This window comes from Equus asinus, chromosome 13 (assembly GCF_041296235.1).
Source record: "Equus asinus isolate D_3611 breed Donkey chromosome 13, EquAss-T2T_v2, whole genome shotgun sequence".
NCBI lineage: Eukaryota > Metazoa > Chordata > Mammalia > Perissodactyla > Equidae > Equus > Equus asinus.
Window position 1 is genome coordinate 27908410 of NC_091802.1, and position 24507 is coordinate 27932916.

General features: G+C 36.7%; 1 protein-coding gene across 3 annotated transcripts in view; it reads right to left on the reverse strand.

Moving 5' to 3' along the window:
- The window catches only part of INTS2 (integrator complex subunit 2), a 49886-nt gene extending 27840 nt beyond the window's left edge, over nt 1–22046 (reverse strand). The window contains exons 1-14 of one of the 3 annotated variants that reach the window (XM_014856952.3): nt 21927–22046; nt 20378–20684; nt 19576–19714; nt 17989–18091; nt 17472–17585; nt 14538–14668; nt 14118–14291; nt 11578–11804; nt 9774–9899; nt 5651–5722; nt 5448–5562; nt 3370–3438; nt 1747–1881; nt 424–600 (exon numbers count right to left, since the gene is read on the reverse strand). In XM_014856952.3, coding sequence (XP_014712438.1) covers nt 424–600; nt 1747–1881; nt 3370–3438; nt 5448–5562; nt 5651–5722; nt 9774–9899; nt 11578–11804; nt 14118–14291; nt 14538–14668; nt 17472–17585; nt 17989–18091; nt 19576–19714; nt 20378–20684; nt 21927–21945 — 1908 coding nt within the window. In that variant the 5' untranslated portion in view covers nt 21946–22046. Of the gene's footprint in view, nt 1–423; nt 601–1746; nt 1882–3369; nt 3439–5447; nt 5563–5650; nt 5723–9773; nt 9900–11577; nt 11805–14117; nt 14292–14537; nt 14669–17471; nt 17586–17988; nt 18092–19575; nt 19715–20377; nt 20685–21655 lie in introns of all 3 variants that reach the window. The other 2 variants (XM_014856953.3, XM_044744926.2) reach the window with 2 other exon arrangements.
- Between the last annotated feature and the right edge of the window lie 2461 nt (nt 22047–24507).

Genomic DNA, 24507 nt, shown 5'->3' on the forward strand with positions numbered 1-24507 from the left:
AACAAACGTTTAAATATATTTGTGAAAAATGCAACTATTTTTTCCTTCTAAAAAAGTGGGGAAAAAGATTTTCTCCAAATTTTCCATTAACGAATCTAGGTATATCTTAGAGTCTCAGGAAGCTAAACAAACTTGTGCTGAAATGTCACATAGTCCTTTGTTAAAAACACAATCTCCAGGGCACTCCTTAGACTTTAAAATGGAGCTTTTAAAAGAATTCCTCAAAAAGTGCCTATGTGACAAACCACTCGGAATTAATATCATTCGCTTAATTTTTATAAGTGATCTAAAGAAATTTAATCCCATTTTAAATCCAGAACCACACAGAAATCCTCTAATAATCAAGAAAAAAATATGGAATAAGTCAGAAGAATAAACTAAAAGAAAAATAAGCTAATAAATATACAAGAATCACTACTTTACCCCAATGACTCCTTGGAAAATATTGAGTATCTCCTGTTCTGTGACTGGCTGATTTGTGGCTTCTGGATTAGATTTGGATGCAGGAGTAAGTATAGAATTTATGTACACGTCAATCAGAGGAAGTAACTGAGGATGGAGTGGAGTGGAGGTTTCACACAGCTGTCTATAAATCCAGTCCTAAAAAAGAAGGTTATAGGCACCAAATCAACTGTGGCAATAAGAAAAAGCAAGTGAAATTTTTAAAGCACATACAATTTTACATGATTTATGAATCAGTGAAACTCACTGTTAACTTTTAGCAGTTACAAATATATTATCCTGTTTTACAATTTTTTTTTATTTAAAAATACAAACTACTTTTATATCCTAATCGAGACTATTGTCTAGTGGAAGATAATCTAAAATGATGAGCTTGGGTTTTGAGTTTGGACTTTGGGTTTTTAATCTATTATTTTTTAAGTAGTGAGAAAAACACTTTAAGTCCCAGTATATGTGTATTTAGAGCACAATATGTGTTGTCGCAGAAGACTGCACAGCAGAGAGGAATTTAGGGAGAGGAATAGCTCTTCACAGCAAACCCTCAGAGAGATTAAGAACGAGGCTTTGACAATCACGCATGGGAGACCATCACTTTATCTCCAAGGAGAGAGGACATGTAGCAATGATGGCTGTGCATCTGGATTCAATTCTTACCTGTTTCACTTTCCAAAAATATTAAAAAAACAGGAGATATAATCTAGCTGGAAAATAACTTCACTAAATCATAAAAACAAGTTAACTGAAAGTGAAAAATGAATGCATATAGTGTTCACTGTTCTTTATAAATAAAGGAGCCTCTAGAAAAGGTCTGAACAGATTTCTTTACCTCCTGGGAGTCAGCATTTTCCTTGGAGGATCTTTTCACTGTTGGATATAGTCAACCATAACCATTGAAAACATATCAAAACATGCATGTTAGGTTTTAGGTGTCCTTGTGACAAGTGTACAAACGCTGGTCATGGCTGACCAGCAACTTTCTCAGTTTGATGAACAAAACTCAAGTATAGAAAAATGGCAATTTCTTACTAAGGGTTACTGAAATAGCCATATGCTATTATTGAGAATTTAAATGGATTAGTAATAGTGTACATTTCGTAAATAACTTAACAGTTCCATTGTTTAAAAAACCTGAAATTAAGTTCCTCATTACTGTAATTATATAAATGACTAGTAACTAGACACATTTCATACACAAAACTCACGTAAAGACCTACAAACTGACACAGAACTGGGAAAAGAACATTAACTTAGGTTGTAGCTTGAAATATAAATGTATGGGCATACTTTTATGGACACTTTGTGCTTGGTAAAGGAACGACTCCTGAGAAGCTGGTAAATACAATGAATAGGCAAAAATCCAGTAATGTTGGCACTCAGGTTGCTGGTCACAGGAACCCGAACTGCATGAGCTGTGACAACCTAAAAGGGAAAAACAGTATTAATATACACAACAGAACAGACATAAAATTATTCTGAAAGAGGGAGGATTAGCAGGTAGACTGTCAATAGTTAATACAAGTGAGGTCCTTAGGAATGAATGATAAAAACAAGTTGTTACATGATTTAATTATTTTTGAATGGTGAGGTAGCATACATTTAGGGATTTGCAAAGTTCTCTAATTTTTTTTTGTTTTTAAATACAGATATGCTGACAGCGGTAGAGTAAGGTAAAAATAACATAAAATTTGGAATCATAAAACCTGGGTTCAGTGACTTTGGGTAAGTCATTTTATCCTTTGAGGCTCCTTTGTATTTTCACATCTACAAAATGGCACGACACTGTCTTACCTGCCTCAAAAGGTTTTTGTGAGGGGGAAAAAGTTTTTTTTGAAAAACATATGTAAATTATAAAGTATCACACAAATATAAGTAGGAATTTTTATTGTTCTTATTGTGTCATACATTGACCACTAACTGTCTTTCAAAGACCGACCCCAAAGTTGTCTTCCAGTCAGTTCAAATTAAACACATAAAAAATAACTTATGGGTTTCCTCTGTCCTATATGTGACTGTTACATGGGAGTATATGTGCACTGAGGGGAGAAGGGAGAGTTTGGTATACGGATGAGAATATCAATTACCCTAATAGAAGCAACAGTTAGGGACCCATGAGAATTTTCAAATATTTCATTTTTTAAGACATATCTATATTTTTTGGTGAAGAAGATTGGCCCCGAGCTAAGATCCATGCCAATCCTCCTCTATTTTTTGTATGTAGGATGCTGCTACAGCATGGCTTGATGAGTGGTGTGTAGGTCCGCTCCTAGGATCTGAACCCACGAACCCTGGGTCACCAAAGCGAAGCACACAAACCCAACCACTACACCACTGAGCCAGCCCCAAGACACACATATGTTTTGTGTTCTGAGATGTAAATTGGCAAATGATTCTGGCAATTAATTTTAAATTTTAGAATGGTCTCCTTCACCGAAAAAATAAAATATCCTGAGGATTACCCACAGACAAAGGTGCTGAGGCCAATAAGAATATGTAAAAACAAGAATAAGGAATTTAGACTCTAGTTTATAATCTAGTTAGAAATGAACCTTACAGCCTAAAGGTTTAAATAGGTCTCTTTCATTTTTCTCCTGACAAACGCAAACGATTACCTCATGTAAGATCCCTGCCATCAGATCTAACACTATACTTTTAAGCATCTACTCAAAGTCTCCAAAATACATAAATTTAAAACCTTATTTTGCTCGTAGTAAGTAGCTTTAAAAGTAAATTTTAAATGGGATTATTCTTTATAGAAGTTTCAAAGATTAAATAAATCATCATTGAAAACTAAAAAGGAATACAAAAAGACCAAATTATTCTCTTAAACTGAGATATACAAGTTTCCCCCCAAAGAATCCTGTAAAAGAAAGTTAAAGAAGTACCTGAGAATAAATTTAAAAGAAGTACCTGCTCAGTAAAAATTTCCTGTGTGAAGATAGTCTTCATCCTGCTCAAGGAGCTTGGCTTAATGACAATCTAAAACAATCAAAAGAATTCCAACAGCACATGAAAATATCATAATATGAAGCACAATTTTCTCTGCTAAATTTATTATCTAAAATGACTGTAATGTATAAAATTAATATTCAAATACTCTATTTCATAAGCGGCTTCTCAAATCCAACATTAAAGTGTGTTTTTCTTCAGAAACAGAAACAACAGATAAAAGTACAAAGTAAATACTCTTATTGGCATTTCAAGTCAGTGGGAAGAAGTGGATTATTCAATAAATGAAGGGGAGATAGCTCCCTTTCTGGGGAATATGTATACATATAGAGAGAGATCTGCTCACAAGACACTACATCCACAATGATCTCCAAATGTATTCAAGATTTAAATTTAAAACATGAAGCCACAAAATACTAGAAGAAAATATAGGTGACCATTTGTACAGACCTGAGGAAAGAAAAACATTTCTAAGCATAACAGCAAAGTGAGAAACACAAGAGAAACACTTAATATATTACACACAGAAACAATAATTTCCACATGGCAAAACAGACTGGGAAAAATCAACTGCAAGCTATTGTACTTTTAAAGACACTAAGGGGGCTTGCCTGGTGGCATAGTGGTTAAGTTTGCATGCTCTGATTTGGCAGCCCAGAGTTCGCCAGTTTGGATCCTGGGCGTGGACCTACACACTGCTCATCAAGCCATGCTGTGGCAGCATCCCACACAGAAGAACTAGAAGGACTTAAAACTAGGATATACAACTATGTACTGGGCCTTTGGAAAAAATAAAACATGAAAGATTGGCAACAGATGTTAGCTCAGGGCCAATCTTCCTCACCAAAAAAAGAAAAAAAAAAGACACTAAGGATTATAAAATACTGATTTAACTGTGGCTTTCAAGAAAAAAAGAGGGGAACACTACCACATTAACACTACACATCTGAACTGTAAAATGAATCCCAATTTCAATATTGGGTAAAATATGTCTTAAAATCAATGAAATATATGAGTCATAGTCACATATCATTTATATATAAAGATTTTGAATCAGTGAAAGGGAAGATAAATCAATAAAAATCCCTACTAAAAAACTGGGACATTGATAAGCCTTTCACAAAAGAATTATACCAGCCAAAACACACACATTTTAAAAACTACCCAAAAAAAACACTATAAACTACAACTATAAAAAAAATAATAATAAAAACCACAGGTCCACTAGCAATCAAAGAAATGAAAAATAAGTGAGATCTTTTTTCATCAATCAAATTTGCAAAGATTAAAAAGAATGGTAATGCTTGGTGATAGTGAGAGTTGAGGAAAATAGGCACTCTCATTCACAAATCGAACAGCTAAACTGGTATAAGCTTTCTGGGAGATAATCTGGCAATACTCACTAAACACCTTAACATCATCATATTCTTTTACTTACTAACTGTTTTCTAGAACTTTATCTTAAGGAAATAATCCAAAAGGTGTTTGAAGACATACATGTGTGAGTGTGTGTGTGTATATTTACATAAATAATGATATTCATCTAAGCATTATTCAGAAATTGGAAAATCTACATAGCAAATAAGAAGAGATCCATTAAGAAAGTCATGATCGATCCATATGATGGACTAATATGCAGCCATTAATAATTATATTGTATTAGAATATTTATTGATATTAAGAAATGTTCATCACATATTGGTAGAAGTTCTTTAAAATTACAAAATATGTACATCAATTTAAAGAAAGAACAGACACCAGATGTTAACAATGGAATTGATATACCTGATATACATGAACAATGGAATTATATTTTTCCCTTCTTTTCTGTGTTTTCCAAGCTTTCTACATTGAACATCTATTATTCTTGTAAATAAAGGTTTTCATAATATATTTTTTCTAAGAGCTCCTGATAAAATTTCAACCTATTAAACAACTAAAATTACTTCAAAATGAAAACTATCTATTTACTTTATACTACAAGAAAATGCCCAGCTTAGAAACAACTTCTTTAGAAAGAAGATTAAAATAAAAATTACCTTCATCCCCAAAGTAGAACAGACCAAGTCAATGATAGCACTAAGTTGGTTGCTATGAAAATACATGGCGACCAATAACAACATCTCCCCAAAAGAAGCAGAGACGCCCGAAGTACTGTTGAAACAGAAACGAAAATATGAGTTTCCAAAGAGAGGATAAGAAAAACTTACTTAGCTAACTGAAACAAATAAAGTCACCTTACCTCTCAAAATAAGCTTCTTCTTTTATCATCCAACTTAGCCACACTACCATTAGCTGCTCCTGTTCAGGTGTACTATAGAAAACATATCAGAAATGTCACCAGTTTAAATCAGATATACTAGCATAAGAAAAAAGACCATTCTGGAATTATTTTTGGTAGAAATTATTTTTTCCTTTCCTATTTTGAAATATCAATTCAAATTAATTGCTTGCTGAATTGGCCATTAATTGTTATTGAGATATAAAGTAGTCCTGGAGATAAGAATGAGGACCTCTGCTTTTCATCATGAGTGTAAACAGCCACACCCTCTCAGTCTTAGTTACTGCGTTTGTAAGCTGGAGAAAGTAAACCTCCTCACATTTCTCGGAAAAGCAAAGAATTAAATTATGGATTAAATTGTTTAAATTAAATTAAATTAAATTAGGGATTAAAATGTTAGAAGAACAATATTAACAGCTCATAATTATTTCATATAGAAAAAAAATCTGATGTTAAAACTTAATCACCAAAAAGTCACAAACTGAGTTACAGAACAGTAACTAGTTATTCCATCTTTTACCTGAAAAATGGAATTTAATTTATAGAAACATTTTGAGCATAACTCAAAACTGTAGAGAAATAAGCAATCACTATTCAAAAAGAAAGAGAAAAGACAGCCATGGGCTCATCAGATATGAAAAATACTTATAAAAATATACCAACAACAATGACTTTTTTAAGGGGAATTCCTAGATTTTGTTTGAAAGGTACAAGTCAACTTTGACTTGTGAAAATAATTTTCATTGATCTCCTTCTACTTCATTGCAGTGTAAATGGGTAAAACAAAAAGCAACTGAAAAGTCTGCTATCCCAAGCTAAGAAAATTAAAAAGGCCATTCTCAACCATACCTAAATCACTCCACTAATAAAAGACAGACTTACGTAGTAGAAAGATTATAGCCTTTAGAGCCTGCCAGACCTGAGCGGATCCCGTCTCTGCTAATTACTGGCAACGTGACCTTGAACGAGAAATTTAAGTAATCTTTCTGAACTTAGCTCTACTGCCTATAAAACACAGGTAAAAACCACCTATCTTATAGAAGTAATCAGTATTAGAGATAATATATAGAAATTGCTTCAGGTAAAGAGAAAAGAAAGCACTTCATTTCACGTAATTTCACACCCTCCTGAAACTCCATTCCAACTACATCAAAGGGATTTTCTTAAAAAGCATAAATGCGTAGGATGATGACAAGAGACAACATAAAACACTGGACGCTCGAGTCCAGTCATATAGATGAGTGGTAACTGACTTAGCCAACCTGAGAAAGCAGAACACTAAACTGGCAGGAGGTAAAGCCAATCCACTTTATAGCACAGAATTCCCAAAGGACTCAAGAACTGACAATTCCAGGCAGCTCTGGGAGTGAGAGTGAAGACAGACTAACTCAAAAAGGCTGATAGTCTGGTGAAGTAGCAGACCTCCAAATCACCTCCTCCATTCCACACAAATAGATAAGTATTTGTCCCCTAGTAGAGAGACTGGAGATTTATTCTCTGCAGATGGTAAAAGAGTGTGTCTCTGAACTGCGGGACAACCAGGGATATCTGGAGCACCATTCTGAAAGCAGGAGAATTAAGTCAATAATTATACTGCAGGCTGAGATCGCCCAACCGTCAACCCTCACTTTTTAACTTTGCTTATGGGTTTTTTGTCAGGCCTTCACCCTCCAGGCAAGACAACAGTCTTCTCTAAGACTCTGATAAGCCCAGGAGTTTCCCCAAAGACTCATCTGTGCATTTAGAGGTTCTAATCTGCCTTTTAGTTTCCTACTCTTAAATATGAACAGACAAGAATTATTAAACCCAAAAAAAAAGCGCTTCTAATTTCAAAAAAAGAAACAAAAAAAGGCAGAAACAAAGAAACAGTACAAATAAAACCCCTTCAGGGCCTGGCCCCATGGCTCAGTGGTTAAGTTCGCATGCTCCACTTGGGTGGCCCAGGGTTTGGATCCTGGGCAAGGACATGGCACCACTCGTCAGGCCATGCTGAGGTGGCGTCCCACATGCCACAACTAGAAGGACCCACAACTAAAATACACAACTATGTACTGAGGGGCTGTGGGGAGAAGAAGGAAAAATTTAAAAATTTTAAAAAGCAAAACAAGACAAAGATAAGGAAAATACAAAAGGATAAGAAAATAAGATCATTGTTTCAGGAAGTCCAAAATCCAAATAAAAGGAGGTTTTAGACAGAAAACCCATGTGGAAGACACTGACCAACAAATTAGTTCAAGAAAATTTCCAGTAATTGAAGGATATGAATTCCCAGGTTGACAGGGCTCACTGAATACCTAGGACAATAGACAAAACCAGACTCACACCATGGCATATCATCTAAAAATTTCAAAACCCTAGGGACAAAAAGCTAATCCTATATGTTTCTATTAAAGAAAAAAAAACAGGCCACACAAAGGACCCAGTAACAGAATGTCATCAGACTTCTCAACAGCAATACTGAAAGTTAAAAGACAATGGAACAAGACTTTCAAAGTTCTCAAAGGAAATTATTTCTTGCTCTCCTCGTTAGTACAGTGGTAAGCATCCCCAACTGTCAAAGGAAATTATTTCCAATTTAGGATTCTATGTCCCATCGAACTATCAATCAAGTGTCCAAGTAGAATAAAGACATTCTCAGAAATACTCAGTCTCAAAATAATTTACCTCCCATATACCCATTTTAAAGAAGCAAAATGAGGCGGCTGGCCCCGTGGACGAGTGGTTGGGCTTGCACACTCCACTTTGGCGGCCCAGGGTTCGCCAGTTTGGATCCTGGGCACAGACCTACACACCGCTCATCAAGCCATACTGTGCCAGCATCCCACACAGAACTGGAATGACCTACAACTGGGATATATGACTACGTACCGGGGCTTCGGGGAAGGAAAAAAAAAAGCAGCAGCAAAATTAGGGAGCAAATGAAAAAAGATGAAGACAATGAGTTGCAAGAAACAGGAGATCCCAGGCAGCCCTGGTGGCCTAGTGGTTAAGTTTGGCGCACTGCACTTTAGCAGCCCAGGTTCCCAGACACAGACCTACACCACTCGTCTGCCAATAGCCATGCTGTGGCAGTGGCTCACATACAAAAAGAAGATGATTAGCAACAGATGTTAGCTCAGGGTGAATCTCCCTCAGCAAAAAAAAGAAAGAAAGAAAGAAATAGAAATAGGCAATCCAACAGAGAAGAGAGGAAGTAAACTCCCAAAATGATAGTGAAGAGCAATTGCAGGTGAAAGCTGTGGACCAGGGGCAGAGGTAATCAGTTCAGATTGGAGCAGGTCAAAATGCTCCAGGAGAGACTTCCTCAGAAAATTAAATTGACAGAATATTTAATGAGTCTGAACATCTCCAGAAGAAATCTGGATTAGCAGAGAGTTTGGGTCTGCATTAACGTTAAGTACACAGAACACCAAGCAAGTGGAAAACAACCAAGCAGGTGAAAAACAAAGAAGAAAACCACAGGATAATTATTAATGCAAAAAACAAGTTTTGCAGAAGAAAAGCAATCATCTACTACATGGCTGAGCTCCCAATAGTGTAATATAAACGATTATATATTGATCAAAGCTAAATTATAATACAACTGTACTGCGAGAAGGGCAGGACAGGAAGGATACGTAGATGTATTGGGGAAGAAGAAAAAAGAGAACTCATTCCTCATCTTTCACAGTGGGAAGTCAATGAATACTCCTAAAATTGAAAAATCAAGATGTAGCAAATATAAACATGTTATTTAAAGATGTGCTAGTAAAAAACAAAAGAATCAGCTAAAAGAACTGAAAGAAGTTGCCTCTAGGGAAGGGGGAACAGGGATGAGGGGAGTTAAGACTGCTATTTGCCTTAAGAAATCTTGATAAATAATTATGACCCCTTCAATCAACATGCACATGAAACTTTCATAAAGATAAAAAATGACTGACATATAGTAGGTGCTACTGACACCCTTTTACTAAAAGATATTACCACTGTCCAAACCTAGACAATTTTTGTAGTAAGCTCTTAAGGAATGCTATACATGTGTTTTAATAAATAAACAAAACCAGACCGTGAGAAAGTGGAGCACCTTATTCACGTAGTAAGGTACCTGACAAGTGTAGAAAAGGCCAGCAGCATACAAAAGGAAAGGGAAACGAAGCGAACCCCAGCCGGTGTAGCAGGAGGACGACTTGTCATCAACTGCAGCAACTGTTCAGCTTCTTCCTCTGTTGGTCTAAAAAGAATTACATTATTAGGCTTTATCGTTTTTTTAGTTGAGACAGGGAGAAAGAAAAAATGACTTTCCAACAGTTGAATCTTTCAGATACAAATTTTGAGCTTTATGTCACCTCACTATAAAATTTTTAACATCTTAACTTGTCAAAAGCAAAACTGTTGAGTTTACAACCAGCGTTTTTCCTCAGACACAAATACAGGCAGTCTTCATTTTGCATGGTAGTATGGGACCACAAAAATAACCATGCAAGCTGAAACTGTGTGTCACGATCTTAATAATCAACAGGGAAAATTACAACTGTTGCATCTCTTTTAAGAAAATTTTATATCAAAACATTAAAAACTCTGTTGGTTATAATGCATAGAGAAATTTTTAAAAACAGTAAAACTGGTATTTATATAGCACTCTATAATTGAAAATATCAGAAACATTAGGAATTAAAGTGTTTTCTTTGTAAAAAATGTATCAAGAGTAGTTAGAATAGCCCTTGCTTTCTTCTCACTGTATAACTTATATGGAGTGAGCATCTTTTCTAAGCCTTGAGGAATTGTCACACCCTGTTGTAAGTTTGGATCAGCTTCCAACATTCCATCCTTTGCACTTTCAGTCACGAAATAGCTGAGAGTTCTTTCACTGTGAAGACTTTTGCCAGCATCACTTCCTCTGGAACTTCATCCTTTTTGTCACAATGACTTTTCTCATTTATGTTGACAAATTTGCCTTCACTAAGTTCACTTGGTTATATTTCAAGGGTCTTTCAAATGGCAGCAGTGTCAACAGTCTCACAGTCAGTTATTTCTTCTACTTACATTTGGTTCAAATGTCACTTCCAGTGTTACCATTTTTGTTTCTTTGCTACATTTTCATCTTTATTGGCCAATTCCTTCTTTCAATTATCCATTTTTGTAAAATGTCACATGGGTTTATCATTGAGACAAGGAGACGATATGTTTGTGAACCAAGTAATAATGTACAGTGACCAGCTGCCAACACTTTAAAAGAAATGATGCAATTGGTCACTGATCATGACGTGCATCTGTTAGAGTGGTTTGTGGTTTGAAGAGTTCTCAGCAAAGTTTGTACTTTACACAATTATTTGGTTAATGTTTCATGATAACTGATGCATTAATTGTTTAGGGAGCAGTGTTAGTTAACTAAACCATGGTAAGTGAAATTCACGCATATTGGAGACATGCAAAATGAGGACTGCATGTACAATAGTTGAGGACATGATTCCAAAGGCTGTAGCACAGTGACTAAATAAGAAACCTTGTGCTTAATAATCACATCATATCAATTTTAAATAATTTATGATCTCAGTTGTAAAAGGAAACAGGAGAGATTTACTTCACTTAGCAGCATGGGATAGGTAAAGGATCACTCAAAAATCACTCATTATAGCCATATCAAACTGTGTTGAAGTCACACGTTCCTTAAACTGCTCTCGCCCCTCCCATATTTACATAACTTTATTTACAATCAGACCAAAATAAATGGATACATCCCAGCTAGGAATGTTTTCCCTTAGGACTTCATTCTTGATATAGGCCAGCCTGCTACTTAAGCCCAATAGAAAACCCAAATCCTCTGAATAAAAGGCCTTTGGCTCACTTTCTTGGGATTAGAAACAAGAAAGTAAAATGATGGAAAGGTAAAATATCAAATTATTGAATACTTGAGTCCAGCGATCCCCATCAAAGCACAGTACAGACGTAAGAGTGCACTGGCTTTCACAACATGCTCTTCTTTCAGCCCCGAATACACAGACACATTGGGCTCCATCTCCACATCAGCTTCTTCCACAATGCGGGCACTTCTTACTGTGGGGAGAATGCCCATCAACTCCAGAAGAAGCTGCCTTCTCATCTGCCAAAGGACAGAACTACTGGTCTCTCTTTTTCTCTGTAGGAAATACAGACCACAAAAGGAAGAAAGCATGGAGGACTTACTAAGTCAAAAAGCTCAAAGCTCCCCAGCTAACACTTGAAATTGACCCATTTGAGGAGGCCGACGTAACTGCAGAATCTCATTTTAACCAATCAAGCAAACTCAGAATTCACTGGTACATTTGAGGAATATTATATTCATCCTAATTTGGATTGGTTGTATAGAAAATACTAAATTAATGACATTGTGAATTGTAAAATATCATTTAAATGGCACTTTCAAATACATAATGACTAAAGGAGTCATATGTGGTATAGTAAAAAGTGCTTAGATTTTGGAAACAGAAGATCTTGGGTTTAAACAACAGCTCTGCTGTTAATTAATTAATTACTTTTAGGTACATGAGATAACCTTTCTGAACTCAATTTCCTTAATGATAAGAAAATGAACATTTTCTTAATAATAATTAACTCCTAGAGCTATTGTAATTAGGAGTTTACAAATCTATCAACCCCACAGTTCTTCAGGCAGGGATAAAGTCTCAGTCATCTCTTACTTGGCAAGGCCTACCGCTGCGCCTGACATAGAGCAAGCACTCAATCTCTGTTAAACAGATGAATAAATGAACAAAGAAAATACATATGAAAGTGGTTCTAAACTGTAAAGGACTAGGCAAATGTTAGTTACTATTTTTAGAGTGTTCCTGCTTTAATAACGTTAGGTTCAAATAAGAAAAGCTTACTACACACAAAGGACAATTACAAACAAGACAAGCACACCGAGTGCTTAGCACAGTGTTGGACATGTAGAAGGTACACAATAAATGTTACTTTCCTTTTAAAAAGTAAAGCTTAAAATTAGTTTACAAAAGGGCTAGAAATAAAGTAGAACTTGGATACAGAAAAGCATGGTGAGTCAGTAGCACAAAAAATAGACTGTAAGATCTAAGCAATACATATGCTGCTGCCATCTAGTTCACTGACTTCAACAAGTCTGCATTAGTTCCTTCATAGGGATGCGACTCAGAGTTACCACGAAATGTTTTTTGAAAAAGTAAAATATTTTGCAGGTTAAAAACTGTCATAAAATATAATACATATTCATTACTGGATAAATAAAACGTGGCATACACATACAATAGACTATTATTCAGCCTTAAAAAGGAAGGAAATTCTGATACACGCTAAAATATGCATGGACCTTGAAAACACTATGCTAAGGAAAATAAACCAAACTCAAACAGAGGACGATTGTATGATTCCACTTATATGAGGTACCTAGAACGGGAGGATTCATTGAGACAGAAAGTAGAATATACGTTACCAGGGGCTGGGAGGGAGGGGAGACAGGGAATTATTGTTTAATAGGTGTGGAGTTTCTGTGGGATGATGAAAAATTTCTGAAAATAGGTAATGGTGATAGTTGCACAACACTGTAAATGTACTTACTGCTACTGAACTGTATACTTAAAAATGATTAAAATGGTAAATTTTATATTACCCATAGTTTACCACAATAGAAAATATATATATATTAAAATTATACATACTATAATAATTTATTTTGATGACCTAATGCAGCAGTTCTCACGAGTCTGAACCAGAATCCTGGAGATTCCCAAAACTCTTTCAGGGGGTCCAGAGGACCAAAAATATTTCCTTAATAATACTAAGAAATTATTGGGCTTTTTTACTCTCATTTTCTCACAAGTGTACATGAAGCTTTCCAAAGGCTTCTATTAAGCCAGACATTAAAGAGAGTTGCAAAACTGTAAAACAATGCCACTTTTCTCACTAAATTTTTTTGGTTTTAGAAAATATGGTTATTTTTCACAAAAAATATGTTCACATTTAATAGGGTTATTGTTATTACTTTTTTTTTTTTTTTTTTGCTGAAGAAGATTCACCCTGAGCTAACATCAGTTGCCAATCTTCCTCCTTTTTTTCTTTTTTATGTGGGCCGCTGCCACAGCATGGCCACCAACAGACGAGTGGTGTAGGTCTGTTCCCAGGACCAGAAACCGGACTGCCGAAGTAGAGTGCACCAAACTCAACCAGTAGGCCACTGAGGCTGCCCTTATTGCTATTTTTAAATAAGTTAAATAAATATTTCAAAACTTTAAGGTTTCATTTTTAGTATGATAAATATCAGTAGATAAAAGCACATAAACAAAAGCTCTTTGGTATCCTCAATGATTTTTTTAAACATTAGGAGGTCCTGAGTTTGAGAACCACTGGTCTAATGACAACATTCTAAAAGTGTCTTCTTCTCTCTTACTAATTGCCAAAATATCCCGATCTTTAACCTATACATTTATTTATCCCTTACCTGCTGTCCATTTCGGATAAAAGTACCAAACCAAGTCCGGACTTTCGCATTTGTTCCAAGAAGTAAACCACTAACAAAACAAACCAAGTCACTCACTCCATCTTCACTAGCTTCATTTTTAGTATGATCCAATGTCAAAGCCACTCCAAGGCCTGGCAAGTGACATTCTTCCACCTAACACAGCAAAGAAAACAAACTGCACTCAATATGAAGGGGAAAAAGGGCCAGGAAGCTCCTGAATCTAAAACATCTACAGTTTAGAGGAAGACACACCACAAAACATAAAAACCCAGGGAGGAAGGTAATACACCCAGCATATAATTATAATTCCAAATCTCTCCAACATTCTAAAGTCAGCTTGAGAAAAGTTCCTGGTCCTAATATAAAGGATTTGTCTCAAAAAATACTAAGATCTCTTACCACCATGCCTCGGACCTTGAGAGCCTGAGAAGGATTCATTTTACATAAGAAGCGTAACGCATCTGTCCTGCGCCTTCCTCCAAGACTTTCTTCATCTTGTCGTTCTCCATTTTTGATCAGGCCCCTACAAACTGAACATTTAATAGCCTCTATTACTTTCAGCTTTCTAAGTAAAATGCTAGACACAGTTTTTTCAGCCTTGAGAATCGATTGTTTCTGTAGATTAGACTCTACAAAGGAAAGAATCAGGGTAGTTGAAAGCATAGCAATAAAAACTTGTCAAAATAAAGCAAAGAGTGAAAAGAGCCAAAAAATGAACAGTGACCAGTGGGACAATATCAAGTAGTCAAACATACTTAGAGTCTGAGAAAGAAAAAGGGAATTGAAAACAAAAGTAGATTTGAAGAAATTTTTCCAAATTTGATGAAAACTATAAACCCAGAAGTTCAATAAACTCCAAGCAGGATACACACAAAGAAAAATCACATCATAATCAAACTTCTGAAAACCAGTTATGAGAGAAAATCTTAAAAGTAGCCAGAAGAAAGAAATAAATCAAAGTAGCCAGAGAAAAAAAGAAACATTATGTACAGAGGAACAGAGGTCAAACATTACCACAGACAACAGAATAACATCTTTAAAGAGCCAAAAGAAAACGTCAGCCTAAAATTTATATCAAATAAAATATCTTTCAAAACTGAAGGCAAGGGGCTGGCCCCGTGGCCGAGTGGTTAGGTTCGCACACTCCGCTGCAGGCGGCCCAGTGTTTCGTTAGTTCGAATCCTGGGCACGGACATGGCACTGCTCATCAAACCATGCTGAGGCAGCATCCCACATGCCACAACTAGAAGGACCCACAACGAAGAATACACAACTATGTACCGGGGGGCTTTGGGGAGAAAAAGGAAAAAATAAAATCTTTAAAAAAATGAAGGCAAAATAAGGTTTTTATCAGGAAAAAACAAAACTTTTCTAAAAAAAGCTGAGAAAATTTGTTGCCAGCAAACCTGAACTATGAGACATGTTAAAGGAAGCTCTGCAAGCTAAAGGGAAATTATTCCAAAAGGAAATGTGGAGCTACAAAAAGCAATGAAGAGCATCAAAAATGGTAAATGTGGATAAAGAAATAGACTTTTCCCTCATGTTTTTAAAGTCTTTAAAATATAATTAACTGTTTAAAGCAAAAGTAGTAACAATGTACTCTAAGGTATATTACACACATAGAAATAAAATCTATAACAATGGCACATAGGACAGGAGGGGGAAATAGAAGTATATTACATTATATGTGGAGAGGTATAAAATCATTTGAAAGTCGACTGCAATAAGTTAAAGAGATATACTATAAACCCCACAACCAAAAGTAAATAAATAAAAGCAAAGAAAAAAATAAAGCAAAGAAGTATAGCTAATAAGACAGTAGTGGAGGGGCCAGCCCTGTGGCCAAGTGGTTAGGTTCGAATGCTCTGCTTTGGCAGCCGAGGGTTTCGCTGGTTTGAATCCTGGGTGCAGACATGGCACCGCTCATAGAGCCATGATGAGGCAGCATTTCACATGCCACAACTAGAAGGCCCCACAATTAAAAACACACAACTATGTACTGGGGGGCTTTGGGAGAAAAAGGAAAAATAAAATCTTTACAAAAAAAAAATCCCTTAAATATAAAGACAGAAATAGATGAAAAAGGTGGAAAAGTATATATACCATGAAAACACTGATTGTAAGAAAAGCTGATAGGGCTGTATTAATATCAGATAAAGCAGACTTCAAAAGAAGGAATATTATTAGGGATAAAAAAGGACATTTCATAATGAAAAAGAAAAAGGCTCAATTCATCAAAAAGATATAACAATCCTAAATGTACATGGACCCAAAAACAGCTTCAAAATACATGAAGCAAAAACTGAAAAACTGAAAAGGAGAAATGGACAAATCCACAATTATATTCAGAGGCATCAACACTCCTCTGTCTGTAATTGGTGGAATAAATAGAAAGAAAATCAGCAAGGACACAGTTTACAAAGGGCTTTTACATATCATGTGATATTCAATAAATCTCTTAGAAACATAAAAGAGGTATCTGTTTGTGTGTGTGTGAGGAAGATCTGCCCTGAACTAACATCTGTGCCAATCTTCCTCCACTTTGTATGAGGGATGCCTCCACAGCATGGCTGATGAGTGGTCCAAACCTGCGAACTCTGGGCCACCGAGGCGGAGTGCACAGAACTTTAACCACTCAGCCACAAGGCCAGCCCCAGGAAATATTATCAATACCTCCATTTTACAGATGAGAAGTTAAGTATCTTGACGGAGATACACAAAGAGTAAGTGATAAAGCCAGAAATCACGACGCCCAGATCCAATGCTTTTTCCTCCTTGTCTCCCAATTTGCAAATTACCTTGCTCAATAAATGTTTTTATTTTTATATCACTCAGACCCAAACAATAATCTTCAATCACTAGTAGTTTGAAATAGAGGTGAAAATTTGTTGATTTTTCTCAATTTCTACCCTATACTTTTCCGCAAACTGACAGCAATAGGGCTAAAAAACAATGGATTTGCTGGTCTTTCTGCTTACCTATATCTCACAATGCTCTCTGCTTATCTCACAGACACGTGTCTTCTCCTCCCTGCTCCCTGAGCATAGGGATTATATCTTCTAGTTCTTCAGTATTTTTTACTGTCCTATTATGGCACTGGTGACTAACAGCAAAAAAAATTTTCTTGCTACATATTCACTGTACTTAAATTTGTAATCTCAAAACAATGTTGAATGTCTAAACTGAGTATTTCTACAATGAATACTCACTAACAAACTTTCAAAAGATAAACTCTCAAATAAAACCCCATAAATGTTTCTTCTTAGCTCAAAAAATAGATCTTGTACATGCCCAAGCAAATCTCTTCAATATCCCATTTTTTTAAAAATTTACCTTCATTAAAACTATCAGGAACATTGGCCACCAAAAGACACAAGAACCAGGCACCATTTCTAACATGTAGCAAGGCTTCAGCTACATCAACTATAGGAAGCAGGGAAGGGAGCTCTATAAGAAAACAAAGGCAATGTTACTACCAAGGAGTGATAGTTCATTGTATTATACATTACACATCCTTTGACAAAATATTTTATTTTACTCCCCCCATGGATATTGTTTTAACTTTTAACAAAACTGGGATTATATTCTATTTACCATTTTGCCCTTTGCATTTTATATTTATATTTAACATACTGTGAACATTTTCCTCAAATTCACCATTTAATGGCTGCATAATATGCCATACCATGGAAATAATATAATTTACTTAATCACTGTCCTACTATTAGTCATTTTTAACTTAATCTTTTAAGGTACATTTTTATTAGGTGATCCTTAAAATAACACGACATTCCCGGTATCAATTAATAAGAAACGATATCTGAAATGTATCTTACACTCAGGATAGTACCTGCTTGTAAGATACAAAGTACATCTGCAGCTTCCTCCAAATAGACTGGACTCTCAAATAACTCAGATGGCTTGAAAAAAAACTCGCCACTGGACTCAGAGACCTTAAAAAGAAGAAAGAAATGATGAACTCTATTAATTTCAGGTAATGAATCAAATCCCCTACTATTTTTGTAATTATCTGTTATGCTTACCGTCCATGTCTCTTAATATGTCATTAATATACTGCAGCATAAGATGCAATATTTGATGAATCTGAACCAATGTGACCACAATTAGTGGTGACATTAATTATTATTCAGACATGGCAGTATGGGTCTCAATAATTTATTTCTATATAAATAGAGACACGTGGAATTAAAAATAAGACAAGCCAAAGAAATGAACTGGGAATGCTATCTACATAAGTTGTAGCTCAAAAAAAGCCAAAAAACTGTAAACTTAAAGCAGTACAACAAGCATAAATTCATGTTCAATTCCAAATGAACTGTGGGAAAAACAAAGAATAAAAATTTATGTCAACAAAAGTACCTACTAACTTTTTAAAAAATTTCCTATAGTAGTTTTATCACCACACTTCGCACATGCTGAAGAGTGCTGAACTGAAAAACTGGAAACCTCCCAGAGGAGAAAGGTCACTTCTTTTATTAGAGCTATCAAGTGAAGTATTGAGAAAAAGATGTAGGAAAAATATTGGTTGAAAGGAAAGACCATCAGTATAGTAGAAAAGAGCAGATGGAAATAAATGCTCGTAACAGAAAGAAATTTTTTTAAAGATTTGTAACATATCTTAAAAACTATCTAAAACTGAAACTCCCTCTTATCAGCATTTTCTTTGGAAAGAGAATTTAGTTGTTTTGTCCACAATTTATAAAACTAAACTTTATTTATTATAATTTAACTGACCTTGAAATTCTAACAAAATAACTTTTGCCTCTGAAACTCTGGGCCTAATCTCTTATAATCCATCTTAATATGAAGATGCAATTTAGTTCTTTGTATGGTAGACCCCTGAAATTCACAAACTTAAAATAATTACCCAAAGGTCCAAGACCCCAAGTAATCTATCATTTTGCTGAGATGAGAAGCTGAATAGCCTTCATTAGTGTGAGGAGGAATTCAGTCACCTAGTGAGCGAGGCTAGCGGATGACCCTCCGTCCAGTTCAGCTCTGATATTTCCTCCTCAGTGTTATCTATGAGATAATTAATCCTCATTCAGTGTCTAAAGGAATCACATACATTTTTCAGTTATACTTCACAACATTTTACAGGGAAATTTATATCCTATAAAAGTACTGTCAAGTTTGGTAATTTGTACAAGTCACTGAATGGACTCCATACAGAAAAAAAATCCCTATGATAAAGAATGCAGAATAGGCACAAATGAAAGAAAATAGTTATTAAGAAAGAAAGCCTTTAAGGCAAGCATTTAGTGTCTTTCCAAGCCTTTGAAAGGAAAACATTTCTACAACAAATAGAAATACGTGTAGAAGAGGATGCAGCCTGCCTGCCTTCCTGCCTGTTTCCACCTTCTATGTGTAGACATCAGATCATGCAGATTTTGAGCTGTGATTAAAATAAATGCACCTTGTTCATAATTGCCAACAGTTCACTGAGCACAAGACGCAATCGACGAGGCGAATCACTGTGTTCAAATTCTAACGTCAGTCCATGCTGCAGCTGTGATACCAGGATGCTCTCTCCACTGCCTCCTCCGAGTTTATGCCTAATAAAGTACAGACGTGTAAAGCAACAATTATGAGAAGACCAACACAGGAATAATAGCATGAAAATGATCTTTTATTGAAATAATCTACAAAAGAATGTATGAATTATTTTCATCCATTTCATGAATATATTCCTTCTAAAATACTGTTTAGTTTGCCTATGTATTTCAGGGATTCACAGCCTATGTAAAGACTCCATCACAACTGATAGTTAACACCCACCTGCACTGACAGTGGCTCACTACCGGACCCACAATGGGCAGGGAAAGACAAAACATCTGCCCAGAATTTCGGGGAATCAATGTCAGCTTAAAAAGCCTCTCAAGTGATTCCAATAAATTCCTCTCCTCTAGGGGAACTTACCTTTCCCACTTTCCACTGAGAGTAATTGGTCTAATCAGTTTAGCCCGAATACAACAGTGTATATAGCCAAACTTTTCTACACAACGTGTTATAACATGGAACTCAAAGATCCTAGAATTTTAACCATAAACAGAAGAGAACTAAGTAAAATGGTCTCCAAAGTTTATATTCTCAATCTTCTCTTTTCTGGAGGAGTGCATCTAATAAAAAGCCCTAAAAGCTCCAAAAAAAATTTGGTTTCCTCTTCTTTGGCAAATCCAAGTAAACCCCAATGCACATATTATATAACATAACATTACCTAAGCTGCTGTTCTTTGCTGGCATCCTGTTCTAAAGCATGAAAGTCCACAGACAACAACGCAACAATGGAGTTGACAGCTTCCACTCCAGAGAGAAGGCGAAGGATGAGTTTTTTATCCTGGGCCCAGCTTTGGCTCTGATCAGCAGGAGCACAAAGTGCCATCCGCACCAAGCAGGGCAAGAGAAGTCTTAATTCTGGATCACTTAAAGATGCCAAACGAACAACATCCACCTTCTGCATTGCCTCAAAAGCAAAAGGGCTGACAAACTGAAGGCTTGTACACTCGGTCATTATCACTGTTGATCCTAGTGGTAAAAAAACAAATAAAAGCAGAGGAATAACCTCCACATGTATGAACAGCCTTCTTTTTAAAAACCCTGAAACATGTCGATCTTTAAAAGGCCCCTAAGTTGGCTATGTTCCTGGCACAATAAAAGGCTCTCTATGTTTCTACTGCCATCTGGAAAATGAGAAAGAAAATAGAATATATTAATGTTTCTTCCAGCCTTAGGGGTCTTTTGTTCTAATACTCTTATTTTGCAAAGAAGGAATATGAAGCCCAGAGAGACTAAGTAACAGGCCTATAGTAATATTACTAGTTAGTGGCAAAATCCAAGGCTGAACCCTCATCTACTAAATCCCAGGCCAAGGCTTTCTCCTCTATGCCAGTCATGAGTGCACAATGTAAATAAAGGTAAAGGAACGGCACAGTTAAGAAGGCTCCTCTTCCGCACCTCGTTAGTTTCACATGCCTACCCAACATACGGCAAGAACTGTTAGGTTTCTCTTTCCCACCCTCCAGGAGTCCATGGAAGCATGGGTAAATTGCCTCACTAGCAGCATCAATGCTGGATTCAACGCTCGAGAGGCCCTATCACTATCCTATGTCCCCTGTGTTACAGGGCAAAAAACAGCTGTGGAGGCGCAATTAGCTACGGGAGAAAGATGAGTCCCACTTGGGCACTTCTGTCTTCAGGAGTTATCAGAGGCAAAAAAGAAAATAAAAAACAGAGAGCAGGGAGCCAAAGCTATCCCCTCAAAGACCCACAGACCAGCAGAATGGTGGGCAGAAATGTTGCTTTGCTAGTAAGCAAGAGAAGCTGGCCTTTTAACAGAGGGGCGGGCTGATGAAGCAGAGGCGCCAAGACTCCTGTGCTCATAGGTCTCACCCCGGGCGTAACGAGAACCAACCAGTCCCTGCGGCTGAGCAAAGTCGGGCAGGTTGGCGACAGGGACCGGGCAACGCGCTGAGGCCTGAGAAGCGGAAGCTTCATACCTTAAGAGCTGCCCTCCAGCCTCCCGGGACCCCACCCGGCTTCCGCGCCCTAGAGGCGGGACGCGGCAGAAATCAAGAGCGCGGTCTGAAGTTGGGCCTAGGCGATAACCCGGATTCCCCAATCCTAGCTGTGCCCTGAGTCGACCCAGGCACCAAGAACCCAGACGCCGGGACCAATCGGGTCGGCGGTGCGACGGGGGCTGGAAGAGGACACCGCACAAAGGCAGAACCCGGACTGAAGGGAGGGGAAAGCGGAGAAGACTGTTTCAACCTGCACCCAGCACCTTCATTCATCCCCAGCGTCTGACTCCCGTCGGCCACCGTAGTGCACTGAGAGGAAGGGTGCCTGGGAAAGGAAACTCAGGAGACGCCCGCGCTGATGCAACGGTGCGCATGCGCAGTTCCACCCTTTCCTCCCCGGGCTGTTTCGTCTGCCCAACTTCAGTTCCCAAGGTGTGGAATAAGAATTGCTTCCAGAGCCTTTTCCAGAGCGTGCCTGCTGTGTCCTTTTAGATAAATCATTAAATCCCTCCGAGCTGCAGTTCCGTCATCACAGGATTATGGTGGAATTCAAATGACAATGTATGTAAAAGAAATGTTAAGTCCCCACTATTCTTTGACAAGAGCACTAATGGAATCAGACTGTACTGTTTTCTTTCCATCTTTGCCTGTGCTCTCCCAGCACCAAAGCTCTAGAATCCTAGGATTTGTAGGAGATCTTAAAAAGTAATCTAATCGCGAGCCTTCTTCCGCTCTCGACCTCACAGTCGGAAGTTAAATATCTTCACTTTAGAGTTCTTAACTTAAAGGCCATAGATAGAGAGCAATGGAGTTTCAGGAATTCTCTGGAATGGGCAGAATTGTGAGTGCTTGGCACTTCTGCAAAGAGGGTCCAGAACTTTCAACAACTGAAGTCTGATCACCCAGGAAACATTAAGAATCTCTAATCTTTATATATTTTCATTTTATTTCTTGGTTCAATCAATGTGTATTTTGCAGTTTCTATTTACCGGATATTGTCTTAGTAGCTGGAAACAAAAATTTTACAGAGATACAGTACTTCAAACTTTGTAGCTTCCAAGGCTTTGACAGAGGGATAATCTCTTTGAAAATAATGTCTGCATTCAATATGAAAAATCAGCAAAGGAAGAAAAGAACTAATGTGTGTGGCAGTGCTTCTCAAACTTTTTTCCACCTGACCCACAGTAATACATGTCACATTGTGACCCAGAATACACATATGCATATATACCCACAGTTAAGTGGAAACAAATGTTCTATGAAATAATACTCAGATACATGTTATGTATTCTATTTCACCTCTTTAAATTCCTTGGTGGCTAACACTAAAATTGATTTAACAATTTATTAATGGGTTACAAACTGTACAACGTTGTCTTTTTTAAGCTGATATTGATTAAGGACTTATTTGTTGAACACTTGCTAGGCACTACTGCTTTATATCTATTATCTGATTTAATTCTCTGAGGTAGGTAATATTATTGTCCCTTTTACAATTTTGGAAATTGAGACTGAGAGAAGTTAAGCAGTTTATTCTCCCTGGATAGTTATTTCACAGGACGAGCATGAAGGGAATTCAAACACTGCTTTGGCGGATAATGAGAGGAGGTGGATGTGAACTAAGTGATTTTTAAGATCTCTTCCAACTCTAATTGCTTATGATCCTGTAATCATTATTGGAGAAATGATTGCAGATCCATCTTGATCTACAGAGAACAGTATATCCCATCCAGCCTGAGTCTAATGGTGATGAGTGCTGACACATCTTCCTCCAAGTCCTCTTCTCCTTGTCTTCCAATTCTTATCTCAGTGAGTATTACCAGCATCCAGAGTTCCCAGAAGCCTGGAAGTCATTCTAGACTCCATACTCTCCCCCTCATATCCACCTAGTCAACAAGTCTTTTGAATCTACATTGTAATGTTTGCCAGGGAAATCATTTTGACAATCATTATAATAGACCTCAGACACCCTACTGAAAAAAGATCTGCTCCTGAGCTTTTGAGTTTTAGATCTGCTTCCTCTGAGGCCAACTCCCTAACTATCCTAAAATCAATGTTTAAAGACTTTGCTGCTCAGATGTTTAATTAGACAGATTCAGGAACTTCTAGAATGGGAAATAATGCTACAAATTAGCCCTAACATTTAGTTCCCTACAAATCACAAAACCGTTGATTATCAAGAGTATATTATCTAATTATAGTGTACCCTTTTGTAATTAGAAAATATTTGTGGAAATAATACCTTTTTTAAATTAATGTAGTACTGAGGCTCATTACCATTTCTACTCGCAAAAAGATATATTTCATCAACTTTTTTTTAAAGATTTTATTTTTTATTTTTCCTTCTTCTTCCCAAAGCCCCCCAGTTCATAGTTGTATATTTTAGTTGTGGGTCCTTCTAGTTGTGGCATGTGGGACACCGCCTCAGCATGGCTTGATGAGTGGTGCTAGGTCCACGCCCAGGATCAAAACCGGCAAAACCCCGGGCCACCAAAGTGGAGTGCACAAACTTAACCATTTGGCCACAGGGCTGGCCCCTATTTCATCAATTCTATGATGATGTTTTTTTTACATTTTAACATCTCTAAAATTGGGATGTCTTACAATTAATGGTGTGTTAAATTATACTTGGCAGCATTTTTTATTTCTTAGTGGTACATAAAATGATGTCTTACAATTACTAGTGTCTTGGGTTTGATGAAACATGCTGTATAGTTCCTGTACTTTATGTCAAAAGAGAAGACTCCTTCTTGGATGAAGTAAACATTCTCCTATGACTGGCTACTTATGTTTCAATCAGATTAGGGGAAGAAAAAAAAAGGAGAAACAAA